General features: G+C 39.2%; 1 protein-coding gene across 5 annotated transcripts; it reads left to right on the top strand.

Annotated features, from left to right (window-relative positions):
* The first annotated feature begins 97 nt into the window (after window positions 1-97).
* Window positions 98-25,361, top strand: LOC121989620 (protein RRP6-like 3). 5 transcript variants are annotated; one of them, XR_006114291.1, is made up of 13 exons: window positions 98-426; window positions 955-1,196; window positions 1,274-1,372; window positions 3,331-3,414; window positions 4,357-4,443; window positions 5,241-5,361; window positions 6,410-6,597; window positions 6,693-6,731; window positions 7,656-8,167; window positions 8,249-8,747; window positions 24,100-24,707; window positions 24,836-24,974; window positions 25,074-25,361. XR_006114291.1 is itself a non-coding variant. In XM_042543766.1 (13 exons), the coding sequence occupies exons 1-13, from the start codon at window positions 195-197 to the stop codon at window positions 25,150-25,152; spliced, it is 2,700 nt and encodes an 899-aa protein (XP_042399700.1). In that variant the 5' UTR covers window positions 98-194; the 3' UTR covers window positions 25,153-25,361. The 5 variants fall into 5 exon arrangements, 4 of the variants coding, with proteins under 4 accessions (XP_042399700.1, XP_042399701.1, XP_042399699.1 ...); XM_042543766.1 differs by lacking the exon at window positions 24,836-24,974 and having other exon boundaries at window positions 7,656-7,776; window positions 7,867-8,167; XM_042543767.1 differs by lacking the exon at window positions 24,836-24,974 and having other exon boundaries at window positions 8,249-8,340; window positions 8,515-8,747.
* Window positions 25,362-25,373: the final 12 nt, after the last annotated feature.

Below are 25,373 nucleotides of genomic sequence, written 5' to 3'. Positions count from 1 at the left end.
AAATAAATATTAGTATTATTTAAAATATTTAAATTGATCGGCCCGGCCCGGCCTGGTCCGATTTATATCTAATCGTATTTGAGAGTGAGGCGACTAACCAAATTCGGCGAACCAAACCGATTCTTGGGCGAGTTTGACCGGTCCAATAAGACCGCCGTCGCCTCGCAGCTGCCGAGACGAAGCAGCTCTCGCGAATGGAGGCGGCGATCGGCGTCGAGACGCTTAATGCGTTTCTTGTCATCGCATTCCTTGCTGTTTTATTCATGTTTTCGTCCTCGATCCGCCGCCATCGGCGACGGAAGATGGCCGACGGCTGCAACTGCTACCCCGATCTCGAGGACAAACCGCAGAACCGATTTAAGCGCGTTCTTGCTGACAACTCTTACTCCCCCTTCAGGCATTTTAAGCGGGAGGGCAAAGAGAAAGGTCGTTGCTTTTCGGAACAGTGCTACTCTCACCTCTGTAGGGTATTTTTGTAGTATCTTGGGTTCTTTAGGATCGTCTCATTATTCTTTTATAATTTATAAATATGCTATAGCAAGTTGTGGATTTTATAGAACCTCGAAGGTTACGGTAAAAATCCTGCTCCCCTCCTCCTCCCTTTCTGTTTATATGTGAACATTGGCCACTGGCTGAACTCCAAAGGAAATTGATAGAAATACAGATGCAGGTCACCATCTTTCTTCAAAAGATAAAAAATTTTATGCTCATTTTTGCTAAATTTAGTTATGATTACAGCCTCTAAATCCAACTCTAGTATAAAGATTAAAGAAGGATAATATCATCTGTTGACTTTCAAATTACCAACAAGACTAAGAAAACACTTTCCAGCTCAGGAAATAACTCAGTTGCTGGTTAACTTGTTACATTATCTGAGCTGTGAATTAAGCATCTGGGCGTATATACAACAGACAATTACTGTCCTAGCTTTCTGACATCTTAATTCCCATGCAGAAATTTCTTTAAGGATTCACCCCTTTGCAAGAGAAATTGATTACTTGTTGAAGCATCCACCTGATCTTAAAACATTCATCACAAGTCACAGAAATCCAAACTCGAGTTGTCATTTTGTTTGGATAGATACTGAAGATCAGTTAGAGGCACTTGCAAACATATTAAACGAAGAGGAAATCTTTGCTGTTGATACTGAACAACATAGTATTCGGTCATTCCTTGGTTTTACTTCCCTTATACAGGTAATGTTAATCATTCTATAATGCAGTTATTGTCGTGGTTGCCATATGAATAATCTATACACCTGAGATATTGGCAGATTTCTACTTGGAAGGAAGATTACTTAATAGATACAATTGCTCTGCATGATATGATGGCCACTCTACGACCTGTTTTTGCTAATCCTGCAATTATCAAGGTATAGTTGTACGACTATTATTTTTTAAGGTCTTTATTTTTGTTTTTATGTCCTGGATAATGATAAGCCCCAAGGTTAACTATTTAATGCATTTTTATTGAACTCTGCTGATCACTGTTTGAAGCATCAGCTTTGTGGCAAAGCTGCATCTAATAATTGTCTAATCCTGCTTCTATGTCTAATTTGATTTGTGATATGATCCTAATTATTGGAATGTAATGGTTCTTTGCTAGGATTTTGAAATGTTGAGATACCTATATGCAAGGATCTACTGGAGTACATTTTCTTCAATGATAGCTAATATTAGCAGCCTTATTTTGCACATAATATTTAATCCTTCTTTGTTCTTCTTGGTTTAACTATTTTTGTCTTCTTATAAGACTATGAATTTGAAGCATAGGGAATACCCAAGTCACAATATTTGTAGGTTCATTGCAACATGATAGAAACCTTGCCCTCCGGTCTCCAAACATTTTATTCTTGTTGGTTTCTCAAATGCACTAAAGTCATTGTAAATATGGATTATTTTATTTGGTTATGAAGAGGCAAAACTTGGGAGAATCATAAGTCTGATTAAAATATTAAATTAATTTATTATTTTCTTTAATTTGAAAACTTTGTTTGTATTAGGGGATGAATGATTATGTATATTATTTGCTAGTTGATCTAACAGTGAAATTGCAATATTTAGCTTTATACAGTCAGATTTATTGTTCACATTAACTGATTAATTAATGTGTAAAATACTTTTTGGTATGTGGCTAATAGGACTTGTGCTAGAATTTGATAAAAAGGTGACATGGACCATTCCAATTCACCAAGATTGGTTTGGAACTATTATTACTCAATCTTTTTGTTGAGTAATTTTGCCACTATTTTGGTTGTTACTTTAAATATTTCAGTATGTGTGCATGTACAATTAGATAGCCATTATTTTTTTTTTTCCACATCAAAGACGCAAGAAATCAATGAGACTTATGGTTTCTATGTTTTTGGTTGATGCGAATATGACTGGGCACCAGAGTTCTCTTCTACTTCACAGCCCTTGTCACAACAATGTGTCTTCCCTAAAAATGAAGCACTATGAATCTCCTTAGAAATAGTGTAATAGAGCAAACACTAACAAATTTGTCCAATAGAGAACTTGAGCACCTTACTATTTACAATAGCAATAACAGGTCCCTAAAACCCTAGGAACCTACCATACTTCAATTAATCACCAAAAGCAATCCAAATTGGGCACTAGAATGTAATTGAGTATTTATGTAGGTTATGGTTAGTCAAATGTTTGATTTTCTTTATCTAGATGCCCAATTTAGATTTCCCTATACCAATTAAGTGAGATGATATGGCAGGTGAACCAAGCACATAGATAATGTAGTTATTACACTAATGTAAGCATAGACATGCTTTTCAATTTTCTAGTGTTTGGACTCTATTGTATACCTGCTATATACCCGGTTAAGTTTGATTGATTTTTACATATTTGAGAATCTTTAAGCTACTAGTAGCTTTTATTACTTTGTCATATGAACATCTTTCTTGGAGTTCTACCCTTGCCTTTTGATGTCAAAGTTGACTTCTTTGATCTTAGGTTCAATTATATTTAAGTAGATAAAAATTTTCAAGGTTAATGGATTGATGACTCATTCCTAATGAAACGCCATGAGTCAGTATTTCTCAATCCTTTTTTCCAAGAGAAAAATGGACATAAGCATCATTATGGAATACTGTATCTCTTTGTTTTGTTCCACTGCTTCTTTGTAGTTCTTAAGGCATTTAAAATATATGAATATATGCTAAAATGCCTTAAATAAATTATCACATTAATGGCACTGGTCTTTCAAGGAGCTGACAAGATTTCTTTGTTTAATTACACTTCTGTTTAGGGGGTTACAAAAGATAAATCCGTTGTCAGTGTAATATGCCTTCAAGATATTGTTATGTTAATCTTGCAGGTTTTTCATGGAGCTGATAATGATGTTCTTTGGCTTCAACGAGACTTCCATATATATGTTGTGAACATGTTTGATACTGCAAAGGTGCTATTACTGCACTATATTGTTCATGCACATTTAATTCTTCCATGATTCAGCTCTTTGATGGAGCAGATAATGATGCATTTGCCTTTAATTGGTAGCAGAGAACACTTCATGATTCAAAACAAAAAGAAAGATTATGCTTCATGATTTTTTAAATACTATTAAAAATTTCTAACTTGTTGAGCTGGTGCTGTTACTGCACTATATCCTTCATGCACATTTTGTTATTCCTTCCATGATTGAGCTCTTTCATGGAGCAGATAATGATGCCTTTATTCTCCTTCATGCACATTTTTCTTATTCCTCAATAGATTCCTGAACACTCACATAAACATGTTGCATGAACAAATGTACCGCACTTGAACAATATTATCATTACATGATTGGGCTATGCACATTAATTTTAAGATGCCAACTATGCATGTAACCAACAAACCAAATGGAGTATCAACCAAAGTGTTTAGGTGTGGAAACAAGCTTGATAAGAAAATTTTAAAATCTAGGTTTGTTTGCCTGCTTGGAAACTCAAAGCTGACTTGCAATTTGCTATTATACATGACTCAACAAATCAATAGATTCATGAATACTGACATAAACATGTTACATGAACAAATATACGACAGTCGAGGAATCAATCAGATAAGTGTACTGTACCATAAACCAACTGTAATCCAGACTTATATTGCATCTCTTCTTATCCAAAGATTCATATCATAGTGAAACATAAAAGCTGGAAATGTTATGCTATACAATTGTTGTCCCACTTGAATGTAATTTTACTAATTTGGAAATTCTCTTCAGAATGTCTTATGCTCTGTGGTGATATTATTTTTATACTAATATAAAGTGACTAGGTCAGTAGCACCTATAGTTTTTTTACACATTGATATCTCAAGTGCTGCTAAAGGTCTTATTATGCTCTTTTTGGTTTCTGTGTTACAGGCATGTGAAATTTTGTCAAAGCCACAAAAATCATTAGCATATCTTCTGGAGACTTATTGTGGAGTATATACTGACAAAACTTTACAGGTTTAAATATGCTTTTTTCATGGAATTATGATATTGTATTAATCAATCAAGTCTTCTAGACTTGTGCCTATGTCTTTTCTTTATGCCCTTGACCTGCTTCGCTTGCATAACACATTCATAAGTTTGTGGAAACCACAAACCCATATTGAAGTAATGATGAGTTTGCTTAAAGTTTAATTTAAAAATGTGCCCACTCTCCATTATGATTCTTCAGATTTTGCTCCTGTTGTCATTTAGTTAGTTTCTTTAATTCTTTGGTTCTCAGCTGACTATCAGTATACAGTATACTGCAACTATACAGTTCTTTTAAAAACATCTAATATTGCTACTAGTGTGAAGGGAGCTTTGGCGCAACGTTTAAGTTGTTTCCCTATGACCTTGAGGTCACGGTTCGAGTCACAGAAATAGTCTATTGCAAAATGCAAGGTGAGCCTGCGTACAATAGATTCAATGTAGTCCAATCCTTCATCGGGACCCGCATTGGCAGGAGCTTCGTGCATCAAGCTATCCTTTTTTATTACTATCGGTGACATAATAGTTTCTAAAAGACAACAACACTGAAACAGAACTTCCTCTTGCATCTAAAGCACTAGTATCAATTATATAGAAATTTGAGAAGGAATTAAACAATATAATTATTACTTTAGATTATTGGTGTAGATAGGAGTTGTTCCTTTAAATCTTGTTTGGTTACATCATTGATCTTCAAGTTATAAATATATATTGTTGAATCATTTCTGCCCCTACTGTTTTAGCTGGATGGTTTTACTTGATGTTTTATTTGTGTTGTAATTCAGCGTGAAGATTGGAGATTACGACCTCTTTCAGATGAAATGACTGAATATGCTCGTAATGATGCGCACTATTTGTTGTACATTGCTGGATGTTTGGCTTCAGAGTTGGAAAGTAAAACCTCTGGTATGAATTCAAACTTTTCATTCTGGATTTATGTTTAAATGACTTTTTCTTCACCAATTTTGTGTTTCGAACAATGGCTTTTATTGATTAGTGAACTTGGAGCAAATAGTAAGCAGCCTTGATAGGCTACTAAATTAGTGTGATCATTCGGTACTTTGTTACCCTAATATTGTTGAATTTTCTGAGCATTATAGCAAATTCAAGTGCCTCTTTAAGCTTTAATGGCATGCAATGATGCAAATGCTATGGTCTATGCATATTTTGTTACTACTTTTTTATCCTAGATCCTTACAGTTGTAAGATTCTATATTCTACATATAATTTTGATTGAGAAATATGTTTATTATGTTTTTTTTACAAACTATAATGAGGGAAAAGTTGTTGCTATGTGATCAAAAGGTCACGGGTTCGAATCCTGGAAACAGCCTCTTGCAAAAAGCAGGGTGAGATTGCATACAATGGATCCTTCCCCGGAACTTCACATAACGGGAGCTTCGTGCACCAAGCTCCCCTTTGTAATGAGGGAAAAGGCCATTGATGCTTAGTGCAGTTTTCATGCAAATGAAGAACATACCATTTTGTGCATTGTGGAGGGGATTTCTACTAGATTGATACTCAAATTTTCTTTTTGCTAAAATCTCGATGTCATACCAACATCTCTTCTCATATATTGCTTATTTCATTTTTGTGGGTCATGATTATGCTACAGCCCGTCATAATTTCATTTCCATGATTGAAGTTTTTTCGTGTGAAAATGATGAAAGAAACCCAAGACCTAAATATAGGGGATTGTGCAAATTCTACCTGTGTTCACAAGGTATCTGTGAGTGAAAGCAGGTTACAGTTTCCTTTATAGCAGGAAAAAAGATAGTCAAAAATCAACCTACCATATTGTGAGCTATGAAGTCTGGGGTGTTTGGTCCAACTATATGATCCTACAAACTTAAGTACTGTGAGTGTCTTCCTCATGAGCTATTATTAGTTGCTCTGACCGTTACAAGTTGAGAATATCTAGAAAAATTTTTATCAACAATTATAATTTAAGTAGATATTTCAGCCTCTCCCAGCGACGAGTTGAATTTTTTCTTGGAGACCAGTCGTCGGTCAAACACAGTCTGTTTGCAGCTTTATGTGAAAGAAGTTGAATCTACTCCTGGAGCTTCAGCTGCATCATCTATATTATCACGGAATATGAACATTGTAGGACTCACATCATCAAAGAATTTGGAAACAAAGGTATTCCTCCGTTCACCAAAATTCATGATGGGCATATTTATTAATAAACTTTTATTTGCTTTTCTAGATGTTCTTACTCCTTTCTCTAATTTCAGGATCTTATCTGGATTTTATGTGCATGGAGAGATCTGATTGTAAGTAAAGAAATCTAATCGTACACAATTTTATGATTTTAGCTTTATGAACTTGAATTCCATTCAAGTAAAATATTTGTAAACGTTAAATAAGTAATTCATATGCCAAATATGGCTGAAGTATAGTTTGTCAATATTGACAAATATAAAAATAGTATATGACAGCTATGTACATGATGGCATAGCGCTCCTTGTGGTGTGGGCACCAAAGCAAGAGAAAACAAAATGTTTCCTAACATGTGATGTTGATCAGGTGCCAACAGCACGAGTGTCGTTCATGGTAAAAAATTTCCTCACATGTGGTGGTGGTCACATCCCAATAGTACTAGTATCGCACACCATATCATGTGTGTTACTCAAACGTTATTTTCTCCTTTATAATGCTAATAATTAGGGATGTGTGCATCATTTGTGATGACTTGGCAAATATTAGACCATAGACTCCATGAAATAGATCAGTGATTGATATGTTTATTCTATAACATGTTCTAGATAACTCATCCGATGATGAAAGGCAAACTTTATACATTTATTACATTTTGAGTATTTATTCAACAGCAATCCTTCTCAATTTATTGTTGCCAATCCTTCAATTAGTGACACATCTATTCATGTATGAAGTCTATAACATTATACTAACTTGATCATCAAGCAAGAAGATCTGCAGAATTCTTTTACATGTATTGATTGCTTTCCTTGTAGATTTCTCATGGTTGTTCATCTGATCGGATCAGTTTTCACTTTTCTGGAATCGCATTATGGAATGCAATTGTCAATAAAACACGCACTGGTGTTTTTGCCATTTAACATTTTTATAATATTTTCCTTGCATTGGTTCATATTTTCTTTTGTTTCTTTTTATCATGTTCTGAAGTATTTTTGTGATGAAGCTTATTGTTCATATTCTTTGACTGCTATCCACAGGCTCGAATTCATGATGAGAGCTTGCGATATGTTCTGTCAGATCAAGCTATTGCAGCTCTTGCTGTAATAGCTCCCAAAAATCCATCAGAAATATATAATGTTATATTGCAAGCTGACACGAGTAATGTTTCTTCAAATGCTTATCCCACCCTTCCATCACCATCACCTATTATTAAGAATCATATGGATGACCTTTGCTTTCTTCTACTAGAAGTTGATGCTAATGTGGATGATGTCATTCAAACATATTGGCAGAAGCACCTAAATGGTGCTCAGTGTTGTCCACTGTCACCTTACAATTATGCTCTTTTGTCTCAATTCAATCTGAAACATTCTGGTATGTCATTTTCGAAGTCAAGTGTCGAAAAGTTTAATTCAACAGTAAGCAAAAAAGCCTCCCGTGAACTCTTTATTCAGAAATTTTCATGCAAGTCACCAGTGTATCATAATTGTAGAATTTATGCAACTCATGGAAGAATGCTCTGTTATTGTGATCGCAAGAAACTCGAATGGTTAGTGGACATCAAACTTCTTGCACCTTTTGCATTCATTTTGTGCTTTCTTTTGATGAGCCTTCCGTCTTTGCACTATAGGTATCTGCGGAGAGGTTTGGCAAAAATGGTAGATGAGGATCCTCCAGCAATTATGCTTCTTTTTGAAACAAAAGGTCGTCCAGAAGATGAAGGTAATGAGTTCTATATTCAAAGCAAGAAAAACATGTGTGTTGGATGTGGGGAGAAGAGTCACTATATACGCTATAGAATAATACCATCTTGCTACAGAATGCACTTTCCTGAGCATTTGAAGAGTCATCGTTCTCATGACATTGTTTTGCTATGTGTGGACTGCCATGAAATAGCTCATTCTGCTGCTGAGAAGTATAAGAAGCAAGTGGCACAAGAATTTGGAATACCTCTTTTTGTGCAAAAAATTGTTAATTCTGGTGAAAGTACAGCTGCAACTGTGGCTTCAACATCAATGAGTGCAGATGAGGAGACTGGTGTCTCTCCTTTGCAGTTACGAACTGCTGCTATGGCTCTTCTACGTCATGGATCCAACATGCCATCAGGAAGGCTGGAGGAACTGATGCAGGTAAAAAATATTTCTAACATGATAAAATTGAAAAATCAAGTGCTGTAACATCTAGAGTGGATAATATTAAGAATCTTACGGACCAAATTGAATAGGAATTGGTTATATATAATACCTTTACTGTAATATCTACTCATCCATATTTCTCCTCTAAAAAATTCCTGTAGTGACTAGTTTAGTTACTATATCCATCCCGTGTCCTGTGTTAGAAACTAGGGTTTTCAATAGCGCGCTATTGCACGCTATGATCAGCGAACGCTGCAGAGCGTTCGCTAATTAGCGATTGTCCCGAATAGCCCACGCTATTCAGGACAAAAGCGCCGATAGCGCACATGGAGTGCATAATCGTGACCTAGTGGCCCATAGCGGGCGCTATAATTGCTTACAAAATAGCTAGGGGAAAGGCGAGGAGGCAAAGGTGAGTGGAATCGTGACCGTCGAGAAGGTAGGGCAGAGGCGACAGGCGACTAGCGACGGGCGATCGACGACTAGTGAGCGGCGAGCGGTAACCTGTGAGCGGCGGCGAGGGACAATAATTGGAGGTCAGCTTTCTCCTTCCTTTCGTTTTCTTCGTTTAATTTTTCCTTTTCGTTTTTTGTTTCTCGAAGGAGCAAAAGCAATTTCGTGATTTCTAGAAGTCGGGCACCTGGATCGATCGAGTGATCGATTGAGATCCTTTCTGTTCGAACAGAAATGATCTAGATCGATCACTCGATTGATCCAGGACATCTAGATCGATCCAGATCCTTTCTGTTTGAACAAAAACGATCTGGATCTGGATCAATCTAGATGCCTTGGATTGATTATCATTTTTTTTTGCTGATTTGTTTCTAATTAATTAATTATTTGTTCTTATTTTTTTTTGTTTTGTTTTTCTAGGATTTTGATTCTCTAGTTAGAATTTGCAATGTCTACACATGTGTCAAAAAAAGATAAAAAAGATATTGGTTGGAAGTGTTGGGATCTTAGATGGCTAGAGGGGGGGTGAATAGCCTCTTAAAAACTTAAACACAAATTTCTACAAAAAAAACTTGTTAGCACAGCGGAATTAGAAAACTAAAACAAGAAGGAAACAATCACACTAACACACTGATTTACGAGGTTCGGGGATAACTTGCCCCTACTCCTCGGCGTGTCCGTAAGGTGGACGAGCCTTTGATCTTCAGTAGATCACACCCCGGATGACTCCGGCTAATGAAGCTCTCCTTTTCGGTGGAGTAACCTCTCCACAAAGTCTTAAGAAATATATATGTTAAAGCACAAGACTTACAGAGCTCGGTGGCAAAGAAGAATGAACTAAAGCTTACAACCACGCGAGGATCAGTGGAAAACAGAGAATTTCAGCAGACAGCAGTTTCTCACCCGAGAGCTCAAGAACTTAGCACACCACAACGATCAACAGAACGTTTTTCACTTTCTTGCTTTCTTGTTCTTTTCTCTCGCTTTTTACTGCTTCTTAAGCCCCTGTCTTCGCTGTCACGAATCGTGGTCAAGCTGCACAGAATCATCGCTGCAGTCAATCCCTCTTCCTCCTTACCTGGTTCTCTGAACTCACACCAATGAAATCACAGTCTTCACTGGTGTCTTCTGAGCTCGAACCAATCACCAGGAGTCAAGCGGATCGCAGCCAGATCACACCAGTAGCCGTTGTTGCTTCAAATACACCATGCGTCGCGAATCACAGCAGAAAGGTCATTTGTCGTATTCCTCTTATGGACTTAATTTGAAATTAAGCTCGAAATGATGCGATCCTGCAAACTCAAAAGCTAACAGACGAGGGTTATATCACATATATCGTAAATCAAATGCGGTGGAGGAATCGCGAAGCAATAACAAGTCTGATTGTGTGTGGATCGATCTCGACCTCTCTGACAGAGAGGTGGCTGCGTCATCCGATCGGTCGTGGAGATCGATCGGGCTGGTGGATCGGTCTCCACGGCCGATCCATGCCTTCTTCTCTTGAATACCATCTCCCGATCGGTCCGCAGATCGATTACACTCGATGCTCGAGTGTTTCTGATCGGTCCGGACCGATCAGATTACTCGATGTGCATCGAGTGTTTCGATCGGTCACCGCCGATCCACGGAAACTTCGATTTTCCGGATCGGTCCGACCGATCCAGCTGCTTACTTATCGGTCGGTGCGCCGACCGATCCGATGTATCATGGAATGTCCACTTAGGTCCCTCTCGACCTAGTCCGGAGAACGAGCTCCGAGCCTCTCTGACCTGTCCAGAGAACGAGCCGCCGAGCCCTCTCCGACTTTGCGGTCCAGAACGAGCTACCGAGCCCTCTCGGGCCTGGTCCGGAGAACGAGCGAGCCCTCTCGACCTAGTCCGAGAACGAGCTACCGAGCCCTCTCCGACTTCGTCCGGAGAACGAGCTACAGAGTTCTCTCGACCTAGTCAGGAGAACGAGCTACGAGCCCTCTCCGACTTCGTCCGGAGAACGAGCTACCGAGCCTCTCGACCTAGTCCGGAGAACCGAGCCCTCTCCGACTTGGCGTGCCAAGGTTCCAACTTGGACTTTTCCTTCCACTGATCAACCTTGATCATAAATCAAACCGAGTTTAATTAACATCTGATCTGAACTTAAATCCGTGTCAACATCAAAACAATAGTCAGGAACAATCTCCCCCTTTTGTTGTTTGACAACACGATTTAAGTTTAGATCGAAATGTTCTTATTTTCATAATTTTAGGGAATCAAGATCCTCCCCTAAGATGGATACACCACTAAGTCAATAACGGGAATCAAGATCCGCTATCTTCCCCCTAAAATCAAGTCTTCATACATCTCTAAACTTAGGTATCCTCTCCCCCTTTGTCAAACACCGAAAAGGTGCAAATGAGGTTACAAAACTCAAAAGGCTCCCCCTTAACCCGCACTGTCTTGCACCTAGAGTTCCCTCTAAGTGTATAATATGACAGTAAGAAAGAGATAAGATACAATCAAGTCATGGCATAGGAACAGCATATTAATAGCCAATAGGAAATGACACATAAAGAAAAACAGGAAAATGAGCAGCATAAATAGATGAAATAAGTAAATATCTAGGTCATACAAAAGTATCCAACAGAATAGCATCCAAAATACAGACAGTCAAACAGAATGTATTAATCAATTTCCTCAACACGAGAAACATCATCATCATCTGCGGGAGGCACGTAATCCTGAGGCGGCATGCTGGAGCTCGAAGGTGGATGGCCCGAGAAACGCTGCTGACTGCGCAAGTCATCGTAGCGCTGGTCGATCCGAACACGCAGTCCATGGAGCTCAGCAGCCAGTAGCTCATCGTGTCGATCAAAGCGACTCTCCAGCTCGGCGATCTGCCAGCGCAGATCAGGATCGGCCTCTCCATCGTCAGCAGCAGGAGGAGCAGCAACATGAGCAACCTGTCGTGGAGGTCCCCGTGGTAACTCACCTAGTGCTCTCCCATCCTTCCACCGAACATCCCCATTTTGTCCTATGATTCCAGACTTGGAAAATGCTCGCTTCCCAAGTCTGCAATCCTGTCTGACCATCTTGACTATTATACCCTTAGAGACATCAATCTGAAGGGTCTCGAGCCAATCTGTAATTATATGCCCATAAGGCATATAAACAGTGGAGCTGCTAGGCTGAGAATATGAGATGATCGAAGAATAGATGCTCGACATGATATCAAAATCGAGACGCCGACGTAAACCATAAAGCATAAGACAATGATATGATCGGATCTCAGATAATGGTTTAGATGTGATAGGTAGAAGGCAGTTCATGACAATCTTAAAAAGAATGTAGTCTTGAGGAGATAATCTCAAGGCTGCAAAAGTAGGGAAGTCAACATCTAGCTCATCTAGTCCATCAGGTCTAGGGTGTCCTAAGAAATACTCATAGATAGTGTCAGGTGATACATCAAGTGGAGGAGGCAGTGACTCTGGTAAATCAGGATAAATGGGAAAAGGATCTCCTGAACACATACGGCAACCTAGATACCCAAAGAATTCTCTGATGGAGAAATCGATAGTTCTTTTAGCGACTCGGGTTTTATAAACACCATCACTGTTCTGATGAAGATTGTTATAGAACTCAGAAACTAGGTCAAGGTTGATGTCCCTTTCTAAGTAGACTACCGAGTCAAGTTTATAATAGGCTAGGGTTTCGGATACAGAGGGACAAAATTCATCCATGTACTTTCGATCCACAGATCGACATAGAAGCAGCTTGAATGTCCTCTGTTGAAATGCTTGCTCAAACTGGCGGTTCGGGAATCTTGAAGAAGAGGAAGGTTGAGGTCGGGAGGGTGCCTGGGACTTGGATTTCTCAGGTGACTTAGATTTAGAGGTCCCTTCACCCACTACTTTCTTTCTAAGGGTTATCAAAGTGGTAAAATGGGGCAATGAGTGAGCACCGGAGCCACCAGCACCAAAAAAAAATATACATGGTGAGAAATGAAACCGAACTGCCAAAGTTCTAGAGAGGTAGAGAGTTACCTTGGTGCCATTGAACTTTTGGCTAGAGTTTCGGAGGGCTAGAGCTTCAGCTAGGGTTCGGCTAGAGGTCCGTGTGCAACGAGAAGAGGAGCGAGGTGAGGGAAAGAGTCGGCTAGGGTTCCGCGTGAAAGAGGAAAAGAAGAGATCGGGAAGTTTTAATGATTTACTGATGGGTATACAGTTGATGAAATGATCGGACGGCTGTCCGATCAGGAGAAATCCTGACCGATCAGGGAACGTCCTGATCGGTCAGGGAGAGTCCTGATCGGTCGTGGAGACCGATCAGGGAGCTTCCTGATCGGTCCCTGGACCGATCAGGGGTGGATGTGTGCCAGAGCCTCTGATCGGTCGTGGAGACCGATCAGGGAACCTCCTGATCGGTCCCCGGACCGATCAGTGGTGGATGCGTGCCAGAACCCTGATAGAACTCACCTGATCGGTCGTAGAGACCGATCAGATATCATCCTGATCGGTCCCTGGACCGATCAGTGTCTGATAATCAGTGATTTCAACTTCTGAAATTCATATCGAAAGCTCTGAAACGTGGTTCAACAACTTCCAAGTTCAAAACCTAGGATCTGAAAAGCCCACAGATTATATTCAGTGATACCAATGAATATTTCCTAATGATGAGCTCCAATGATTTGGAATTATTTAGGGTTTGAAAGTTTCAGACACTTCAAAACAAATGTGTTGAATCTCAAAGTTTCAAAACCAGAGAAGTTTGTTTTGTTTGTTTGCTGAAACTATGATCTATAGTGAACCAAGGTAATAAATCTGACTCAGGCTATCGGTTCAAAATATATCCTTGCTATGAGTAGTTACAAGTTTGTCAAAATATGTCAAAATTTCTTCACCAACTTGTCCTATTTTCAATCAAAATTAGGAAGGTATCAATCAAGGGTATCAATCAACACATCAACAAGGTTAGATGATTTCTAGACACAGGTCCAACCAAGATTCCTTGGTCGGAATATATGAGTAAGATCTAGGAGCCAAATACACATGAATTATGTAATGGCCTTCCCCATACTCAATTTATGTCTCCTCAACCTAATTATTCAAGGGATGCATGATACATTTTGAATAATTTGGTTGATCCTAGCATCTCACCCCATTTCTAGCAAACAAAAATATTTTGTTAAACCTTATAGTTTGTGTGAGATGTTCCCAAGTTGCCCAAATTAATTTCCCAATTTTCTTGTCATTTTAATGGTCCTTATTGATCATGATGTGGTCAAAATGACTTATTGAGCCAAACACATTCCCAATTCCCTCCTTAAATGACTAAATTCATTTTCCGGAAGGGGTTTGGTAAAATATCGGCTAGGTTTGACTTTGACTCAACATATGTGAGTGCAATGTCTCCCCTAGCTACGTGATCTCTAATGAAGTGATGACGCACTTCAATGTGTTTGGTCCTTGAATGATGGACTGGATTTTTCGTTAGGTTTATTGTGCTAATGTTGTCACACAACACTTGCACTCCCTTATATGAAAGTCCATAATCTTCTAGAGTGTGAATCATCCACAACAATTGTGATACACTCTCTCCCATGGCAATGTATTCAGCCTCGGTCGTGGAGAGAGCAACACAATGTTGCTTCCGACTTGACCAACTAACCAATGATGATCCTAAAAATTGGCAACCCCCACTAGTGCTTTTCCGATCCAATTTGCATCCAGCATAATCGGAATCGGTATAGCCTATCAAATCAAAAGACTCCGTACGAGGGTACCACAGTCCTACTCTAATTGTGCCTTTAAGGTATCTCAGAATTCTCTTAACTGCAATTAAATGAGATTCCTTGGCACAGACTTGATATCTAGCGCACATGCCCACAGCAAAGAGTATGTCCGGTCGACTAGCTGTGAGATATAGAAGACTACCGATCATGCTTCTATATTGCATTAGATCAACTGATTTTTCACTCTCATCATTGTCCAGACGAGTGTTTGTTGCCATTGGTGTGGACACTTCCTTAGAGTCACTCATGTTGAATTTCTTGAGCATCTCTTGAGTGTATTTCGTCTGATGGACATAAATTCCATCTCGAGTTTGTTTGATTTCAAGTCCAAGGAAGAATGTCAATTCTCCTACTAGACTCATCTCAAACTCACTTTCCCTGTGGGTGATAAATTCATTCAAATAGTCCTTGTTATTTGAGCCACAAATTATGTCATCGACATACACTTGGGCTACAAAAATATTTTCACCATCTCTACGCAGAAATAGTGTTGGATCTATTTGGCCTCTCACAAAACCCTTTTCTAGTAGGTAAGTTGACAACCTTTCGTACCAAGCTCGTGGTGCTTGTTTAAGCCCATAGAGAGCTTTCTTGAGCTTGTACACGTGGTTTGGAGCTTCGGTATTCACAAACCCCGGTGGTTGTTCAACATAGACTTCTTCTTTAATAAAGTCATTTAAGAAGGCAGATTTAACGTCCATTTGATAGAGCTTGAAACCTCTATGTGCAGCAAAAGCTAGCATTAAACGAATGGACTCTAATCGTGCCACGGGAGCATAAGTCTTATCATAATCGAGACCTTCGACTTGACTATAGCCCTTGGCTACAAGTCTTGCCTTGTTTCTTACAACTTCTCCCTTTTGATTTAACTTATTTTTGAAGACCCATTTAGTTCCAATAATGGTGGTCTTCTTAGGTCTAGGAACTAAGTCCCACACTTGGCTTCTTTCAAATTGACTTAACTCATCTTGCATAGCTATGATCCAATCAGGATCGCGCAATGCCTCATCAACTAATTTTGGTTCAGTCTCTGAAATCAATGCGACTTCATTAGACTCATTTCTAAAGAATGACCTAGTCCTAACTCCTTGTTGGATGTCTCCCACAATTTGGTCTTGGGGATGACTAGTGGCTACCCTAGATTGTCTTGGTGTTGATGGTGCCTCATGAATGGTCTCACTAGGCACAGGCAAGGACTCAATATCGGTGAAGGATCAGATTGAGTTCTTTGTTGCCTTTGCTCGTCGTCAGTCAACCTCGACTCTTTCTTCATTTTGATCATTCAAACTTAGATTTCTAAGTTCGAGTTAATTTCTCCCACATCCCTTGATTGATCGTTTAAGTTAGGGATTTCTTAAAGCTACATCGAGGACTCTTGATCAATTTAGTCCTATTGTTGTAGACTCGATAAGCTTTTTTGGTGAGCGAATACCCGTATCCCTTCATCAGCCTTGGCGAAAAAATTTTTCAAGATGGTCCTTGGTGTTCAAAATAAACACCTTACAACCAAACACCCTAAGATGTTTAATTGTAGGGGTTTCCCAAACCAAAGTTCATGAGGAGTTTTCCTAAAACCCATGTATCGGACTCGGTTTTGCATGTATTTACACTTGACCCATAAGTAACTTCGGTAGTGAGTACTCATTGAGCATACTTCTGCAACCTCTTGTAGGACTCGGTTCTTTCTCTCCACAACCTCATTTTGCTGTGGGGTCCTTGGAGTAGAGAACTCATGCCTATATCCCTTTTCTTGACAGAATTCTAAAAACCTATGATTTTGAAATTTCCCACCATGATCACTTCTAATGGTCTTAATTGTTGTTGATTTTTCATTTTCAGTTCTTCTACAAAAGGAAATAAAAATATCTATGGTTTGATCCTTAGTTTTAAAAAAGAAGGTCCATGTATACCTAGTAAAGTCATCAATAATCACTAAATAGTATCTACTTCCATTTAATGAAATAACACTACTACAATCAAACAAATCCATATGTAATAAGTCTAAGGCAGTAGTTGTACTTACAGCGCGTTTACCTTTATGAGGCGCTTTAGTTTGCTTACCCTTCTGACATGCATCACACAATTTGGTCTTTTGGTACTTGATGCTTGGTAAGCCTCGCACTAACCCTTTGTTGACCAGCTTCCGGATATTCTTCATGTTCACATGAGCCAACCTCCTATGCCAAAGCCACGATTCTTCTTCTTTTGACATGAAACACTTAGCAAGAGCATTAGTAGCACTTTTAAAAGAAACTTGATAAATGTTATCTACCCTTGTGCCTACTAGTACCGTGTCAAGTGTGTCAATGTTTTTGACTAGACATTGACTCGAATGAAATTCAATTCGTATCACACAATTGACTGACACTTAGGAGATTAAAAGTCATCCCCTTGACTAGAAGGACATTCTTGATTTGGAGGCATTCGGATATATGAATGTTTCCAACTCCTATAACTTTAAGACTACCATTGTTACTAAATGACACATTACCTCTATTTTTGTTTTGAATGGTAGAAAATAGTGACTTGTCCCCGGTCATGTGCGTGGAGCATCCACTATCAACAAACCAAGTTGATAGACGCTCCCCCTTTACCAATGCCTACAAGACACGAAAGATAAATGTTTTAGGTACCCAAATTTTGGGACCTAATGCATCTACAATGAAAGACTTAGGCACCCATGCCTTTGTTACCTTCTTCCTAGTCTCATGAACCCTAGAAACATGCGATCTATGAAATTGGGTTCTTGACACTAAAGAAATAAAGCTAGACTCCTTAGGTTGGTATCCTAATCCAGCCTTGTTGTAGACCGCCCTTTGGGCATTTAGAATCATGTCTAGGGTCTTAGAGCTAGTTGAGAATTTCTCAAGCATTTTCTTGAGTTTCTCAACCTCACCCTTCAAGGCCTTGTTCTCATCCTCAAGGAGCTCTAGATGTAGGTCATCAACCTCATCTTCCCTAAGAGCTCTCAAGTTTTCTACTTCTTCTTTTAATGATTTATTTTCTGTTTTTGATTTTTTAAGCAAGGTAGACAAATGTGTAATAGTCTTATAGCATTTTTCTAAGTGAGAAGAGGTTACCTCTTCATCATCCGAAGATGATGAAGCCGCGGCTGAAGTGCTTGAGTCATTACTCTCGGACTCGGACTCCTCCCTTGCCATGAGTGTCAATTGCCGAGTACTCTTCTCCTTCTTCTCTTCCTCCTCCGATGAGCTTGAGGAAGATTCATTCCATGTGGCTTTGAGGGCTTTCTTTTTCTTGGCTCTTTCCTCCTTCTTCTTGGCCCGTTCCTCCTTCTTGAGTTTTAGACACTCACTCCGGTAGTGGCCTTTCTTGCTACACTCATAGCAAGTAATGTTAGACTTATCAATATTTTGATCTACAGTTTTACCTTTGTATCTCCTGCTTCTTCTCATGATCCTCCTCACAAAATTTGCCATCTCGCTTGATGATGATCCACCTTCATCATCGGACTCGGAGGAGGATGAAGATGAAGGAATCTCTTTCTCCTTCTTCTTTTCTTTCTTTCTTCTCCCATCCTTGCTCTTTTCTCCTGCAACCAAAGCTATACCTCTCTCATTTTGACCTTTGTTAGCAAGTTCATGAAGTTCCATTTCACAAAAAAATTCATCTAACTTTACAATTGAAAGATCCTTAGAGACCTTGTAGGCATCTACCATAGATGACCACAAGGCACTCCTCGGAAAGGCTTTTAGAGCGTACCTTACAAGATCGCGATTCTCCACGCGTTCATCCACGGAATGGAGACCATTGATGATCTCTTTGAATCTTCCATGTAGCTCACTTACTGTCTCATTTTCCCTCATGGTGAGGTTTTGGAGTTGATTCAAGAATAGGTCTCTTTTGGCTATCCGAGAATCTCGAGTTCCTTCTTGGAGCTCGATAAGCTTGTTCCATAAATCTTTTGCACTCGAGAATGGACCTACCTTGACGAGTTGGTCCTTGGCAATCCCACATTGTAAGGTGACTACCGCCTTGGCATCGGCTTGTCCTTTACGAGTTTGTTCAGTAGACCACCTTGATGAATCGAGTTCCTTACCTTCTTCGTCCTTCGGTGGTGTGAATCCTTCCTTGACCGAGAACCACATGGAGATATCAGTCTTGAGGTAATACTCCATGCGGCTCTTCCAATACTGGAAATCTGCTCCATCGAAGAAGGGTGGTCTGTTGGTGCTGAATCCTTCCTTCATAGCCATCTTGTTGCTCCTTGGAATGTTAGTCCAGATGAAGAGCACCAGGCTCTAATACCACTTGTTGGGATCTTAGATGGCTAGAGGGGGGGTGAATAGCCTATTAAAAACTTAAACACAAATTTCTACAAAAAAAATTTGTTAGCACAGCGGAATTAGAAAACTAAAACAAGAAGGAAACAATCACACTAACACACTGATTTACGAGGTTCGGGGATAACTTGCCCCTACTCCTCGGCGTGTCCGTAAGGTGGACGAGCCCTTGATCTTCGGTAGATCACACCCCGGATGACTCCGGCTAATGAAGCTCTCCTTCTCGGTGGAGTAACCTCTCCACAAAGTCTCAAGAAATATATATGTTAAAGTACAAGACTTACAGAGCTCGGTGGCAAAGAAGAATGAACTAAAGCTTACAACCACGCGAGGATCGGTAGCAGAAAACAGAGATCGCAGTTTCTCCCGAGAGCTCAAGAACTTAGCACACCACAACGATCAGCAACGGTTTTCACTTTCTTGCTTTCTTGTTCTTTCTCTCGCTTTTCACTTCTCTGCTGTCACGAATCGTGGTCAAGCTGCACGGAATCATCGCTGCAGCCAATCCTCTTCCTCCTTACGGTTCTCTGAACTCACACCAATGAAATCACAGTCTTACTGGTGTCTTCTGAGCTCGAACCAATCACCGAGTCAAGCGGATCGCAGCCGGATCACACCGATGGCCGTTGTTGCTTCAAATACACCATGCGTCGCGAATCACAGCAGAAAGGTCATTTGTCGTATTCCTCTTATGGACTTAATTTGAAATTAAGCTCGAATGATACCTGTGATCCTGCAAACTCAAAGCTAACAGACAGAGGGTTATATCACATATATCGTAAATCAAATGCAGTGGAGGAATCGCAGAAAAAGCGAACAAATGTGTGTGGATCGGTCTCGATCGATCCATGGACCGATCGTGACATATCCTGATCGGTCCGCAGCTTGGTGGAGACCGATCAGACTGCAGTGGATCGGTCTCCACGACCGATCCATGCCTTCTTCTCTTGAATACCATCTCCGATCATCCGCACCGATCAAATTACACTCGATGTCATCGAGTGTTTCGATCGGTCACCGCCGATCCATGGAAACTTCACCTGGATCGGTCGCCGACCGATCCACATCTTATGTATCCTTTGGATCGGTGCCGACCGATCCAATGTATCATGGAATGTCCACTTGGGTCCCTCTCGACTAATTCGGTCCGAGCGAGCTACCGAGGCCCTCTCGACCTGGTCAGGAGAACGAGCTCGAGCCCTCTCCGACGTCAGTCCGAGAACGAGCACGAGCCCTCTCGGACCTAGTCCAGGAGGCCAGCTACCGAGCCCTCTCCGACTTCGTCCGGTCCGAGAACGAGCTACGAGCCCTCTCGACCTGGTCGGAGGCACGAGCTCGAGCCCTCTCCGACGGTCAGAACGAGCCACCGAGCCCTCTATACCCAGTCCGGAGCCCTCTCCGACTTCGTCCGGTCCAGAGAACGAGCTACCGAGCCCTCTCTAACCTAGTCCGGAGAACGAGCTACCGAGCTCTCTCCGACTTCGTCCGGTCCAGAGAACGAGCTACCGAGCCCTCTCTGACCTAGTCCGGAGAACGAGCTACCAAGCCCTCTCCGACTTCGCGTGCCAAGTTTCCAACTTGGACTTTTCCCTTCCACTTGATCAACCTTGATCATAAATCAAACCGAGTTTAATTAACATCTGATACAAACTTAAATCCGTGTCAACATCAAAACAACAGCCAGGTCAGACTGTATCAACAGGAAGTATTGCTATCAAAGTGAGGGGGAAAAATATGTTTGGTGCAAATTTTATCATCATATATCTAATGGAGGGATTACTCGCTTGAAGGAACATTTAGCTCAAACTCATAAAGGGGTTGCACCTTATGTTAGTGTTCCAGATGATATTAAGAAAGAAATTAGATAATCATTTGATAAAATTAGAGCATCTAAAAGCAAACAAGCTGAATTGTTATGAGAGATTGGTGAGGTCCCCAGAGTATGAGTACACAATCATCAAAAGTTGGAAGTGTATGGGGAAATTCAATTGGATGTTCTGGTAGTGGTGAATTAAAAGGTAAAGGTACTCTTCATGGGTTTGTTAGTTCCGAACCTAGACAAACTACCCTAAATTCGACATACAAAAAAGATTTGCTGGTTGATGTGAAGCGTAGAGTTGGTCGATTTATTTACTCTGCCGCACTTCCGTTTAATGTTGTGAATGATTCTTATTGATTGCGTATGGTTGAGGGTATTGCGGAATATGGAAGCGGGTTCAAGCCTCCTTCAATGCATGAGTTAAGAACTTGGATACTTAAAGTTGAGGTTGATGACATCAACCTAATATATGAGGAGCATAAAAAGATATGGAAAAAATATGGATGCACTATTATGCCCGATGATTGGACAGATGGAAAATAGAAGTTTGATCAATTTTTTGGTAAATAGTCCCGTCGACATTTTCTTTTTGAAATCTATTGATGCATCATCTTCTATTAAAAATGGGGAATTGATCTTTAAATATCCTGATGATGTTGATGAGGTGGGAGAGGAAAATGTGATTCAAATTGTCACAGATAATGCTTCAAATTACATTAAGATGGGGAAAAAAATTATGGAGACTAGTCACAGAATTTTGTGGACACCTTGTGCGGCACATTGCATTGATCTAATGTTGGAGGATATTGCAAAGTTGAAGATTTATTCTGATACAATTGAACATGCTAAGATGGTTGTGAAGTTCCTTTATGGTCATGGGACTATACTTTCTTTGATGAGAAAGTATACAAGCAGTAAAGAAATTCTTTGTCTCGTTGTTACTCACTTTGCTACTTCATTTCTCACTCTTCAAAGTATGTATAAGGTTAAAAGGTCACTCGAACAAATGTTTACTTTCGAAGATTGGGTTAGTTCACCACTATCTCAAACAAGTCGGGGAAGGTCGTGAAGATAATTGTTGTTAATGATCCCAACTTTTGGCCACATGTTGCATTTTGTATTAAGAGTGTTGTTCTTCTTGTAAGTGTGTTAAGGGAAGTTGATTCGAATGAGAGATCGGCCATGGGATATATTTATGAACTTATGGATAAGGCAAAAGAGACAATAAAATTTAATTGTGGGAAGTTACAGAAAATATAAGCCCATTCGGAAAAAAATTGATTCACAATGGACTCTATAGCTTCATCATCCTCTACACGCGGCCGGGTACTATTTGAATATGCAAATGCGTTATGAAGAAAGATTTTCTAATTGTGATGAAGTTAGAGATGGATTGTATACTTGCATGGATAGGATGTTGTCTTTTGATGATCGTCTTAAAGCGGACATCCAATTGGACTTGTATAACAAAGCTAAAGGAGAATTTGGAACTCCAATAGCAAAACGAACAAGAATGTTGCGAACTCTGAGTAAAATTTTCTTCTTGTAATCGTTCTTGTAAAATTATACTAGCATTCGTATTTTAAAATTATATACATTCTTGTAATTTTTTTTATGTTATTACTTATTAGTCTCGTGGTGGGAACATTTTGGAAGTAAGACACCCGAACTTACTACATTTATAATTCGAGTGCTTGGTCGCACTCGTAGTGCTTCAGGATGTGAAAGAAATTGGAGCACTTTTGAATTGGTGAGTATTCTAAGTTTCTAAGTCTACTTGAATTTTAATTGTTTTATAATTTTCATATCATTGTTTAATTTTTTTATATATGTTTTCTTCTTTATAATATTAGATTCATACAAAAAAGAGAAATAGGCTTAAACATGCAAAGTTGAATGCATTGGTGTTTGTGAAATATAACTTCAAGCTTAGGGAGAGAAGCATTAGGAGAAGAGACAAGATTGATCTCATTGTAGTTGATGAAATTAATTCGGATGATGAATGGATAACTGAGAAAGAAGGTCCAGTCCTCCCTGTAACTACTAAATGGCTAAATGGCTTGAAGATGATGAATTATTTGAAAGTGATCCTATTGTGAGTGTGCCGTCGGTTACCTTTGAAAGTCTTTTTGACTCAGATAAGCGAGTCAAAGGTGTTGAGGATATAGTTGAAGTTCCTCCTACGAATTCAAAAAAAAAAGAGTTGTTGAAAATTCAAGTAAGCACTAAGTATATGCAAATTATTTACTTATATCTACTTCACCTATAATTGATTCTTAAATGTCATATCTCTTATATAATAGGTGGAAGCAAAGACAAACAAACAAGGTTGAGTCTTGTTGATGTGGAAGATAATCATCTTGATACTGAAAATTATGGTGGAGTAATTCTAACAACTTTTGATAGTGGAAATTTTCCAACCATAGACACTATTGATGATGATAGTGATTTAGAGTTGAATGATACCGATTATTTTTAGGTTATATTGTTTTAATTATAAGATTTTTTAAATTGTTGTTATGAGATATTTTGACATGTAATGAATTATTATGATTAATTTTAGGTTATGTTATTTTTATTTTACTTATATAAGTATATTTTGTTTTTTTAAATTTAAATATTGACGTGCACGAAAAGTTTGCGCTTCGTTATTTACGTTATGCGATGATAAGACAAAAATGCTATGAACCAACGCTACGCGATTTAAAATACTGTTAGAAACTTGGGAAAACTAGCATTTAGTTTGTTGTTTCTGAGTGATTATGAGTTTTCCTTTTAATTATTAAGATATTTATTGTCCCAATTATTTGTGATAAACAATGATGGTTTTATAACCGGAGATGTTGGTACTTGGGACGAACTTGAGAGCATTTTTGAGGTTGCCCTACTGGGTTTGTATGTTAATCATGCCTAGTGCATAGCATTTAATTTTCTGTGCTTCTATCTAATTAGTCATGCAAGATAAATTACCATAATGTGCGAGTATATTGTCTTGTTTTCCATGCAGATTGTGAGGACATACTTTGGTAGACAGGAGGTTTCTGTGGAAGATCTGGAAGCTGCATTACTTGTTGGTATGAGTCCACATGAGAGAAGACGGTTCGAGAAGAAAAGAGGTTTATCATTTAGACATACTGAGCAGAATGTTGTATATAAAAATCATATATCTAGTTCTTCACAGATCAATAATCATAACAAAGAGAAGGATAAGGAAAGTATAAATGATCAGAGAATCCATTCAAATTTGTCTCCTGTTGATACGAATGGGAATTTGTTACTCGAGACTTTTGGTTCTAGTAGCATCCAGATTTTGAACAGGGAAGTAGAAATTGAACAAGGAAACGCTTCCTATCTGAAAATGGATATTGAAAATGAGGATCAATTAGATGATTCTAGTGTGAATTTACTACTCATGCCTGATGAGATCACCTCCTCAGAAACTGCAAAAAAGATGTCACTGTTAGGACATGGACCACATGGGAAACAAGTGGTGGAGCATTTATTAAGAAGGTACAGAGAGGAAGGAGTCCGCCAATTTTGTCAAAGGTGGAGAAAAGTGTTTGTTGATGCCATTCATCCTCGTTTCTTGCCATTGGGTTGGGATATAATGCACAGGTAATTCAGCTACTGTTTATGAAATGTCAGAAAAGATGTTATTTTATGTTCTTTTGTCTTTGTTCTCATATCCAAGAGATTCTACTAGTGTATCTGTTTACCCACATCATCATGGTTTGTTTTCTTAGAGGTATCATGGATATCTGCCAAATTAAGCTTTTGGCATCAATTGCATCTATTGTAGCCCACTCCAGACCCAACTAGAAATCCGAATCCCTCCTAAATCATCACGAATCACTTTGGTTCGGTCTGGATTCTCACTATCAGGTGTTGACAAGCACATCAATAACTAGACGAGCTCAATGCTTCAAGTGAATTAGATGCCTGAGCATATGTTTGTTGATACTTTTTTATTTTTTCTTGCAGCGGACGCAGGGATTTCGGTGACTATAGTGTTTATAATCCCGCCAAGAAGGCTCTCCCAGAAACCAACATGGTAGACTAGAAGTCTACGCATAGCATCGGTAACATTCCTTGGCTTTGAATTTCCTAAAACCAGTAGAGAGCTGCATTTGTTAGTTCGTTCTTGATTCAGAGAGAGAAAAAATGACCTCTTTGTTGTTGTAATCGAAATCTAAACTGATTGATTATGTGTAATCTTGTTGTTTCTTTGGGTAAACGATAAAGTAATGGTATGCATTTGTTCCAACCTAAGAATTCATCCCT

The sequence above is a fragment of the Zingiber officinale genome, chromosome 6B, assembly GCF_018446385.1.
Source record: "Zingiber officinale cultivar Zhangliang chromosome 6B, Zo_v1.1, whole genome shotgun sequence".
NCBI classification, from domain to species: domain Eukaryota; kingdom Viridiplantae; phylum Streptophyta; class Magnoliopsida; order Zingiberales; family Zingiberaceae; genus Zingiber; species Zingiber officinale.
The sequence above is the reverse complement of the archived record's forward strand: the minus strand, read 5'-3'. Positions and strand labels throughout refer to the sequence as shown.

What these genes read in the sequence shown, in the direction of transcription:
- LOC121989620 (XM_042543764.1), top strand. Translation starts at nt 195, where the DNA reads ATGGAGGCGGCGATCGGCGTCGAGACGCTTAATGCGTTTCTTGTCATC. An exon ending in GTTTTACTTCCCTTATACAG is followed by an intron (nt 1,197 to 1,273) that starts GTAATGTTAATC and finishes AGATATTGGCAG; the next exon opens with ATTTCTACTTGGAAGGAAGA. An exon ending in GTGCATGGAGAGATCTGATT is followed by an intron (nt 6,732 to 7,655) that starts GTAAGTAAAGAA and finishes TGCTATCCACAG; the next exon opens with GCTCGAATTCATGATGAGAG.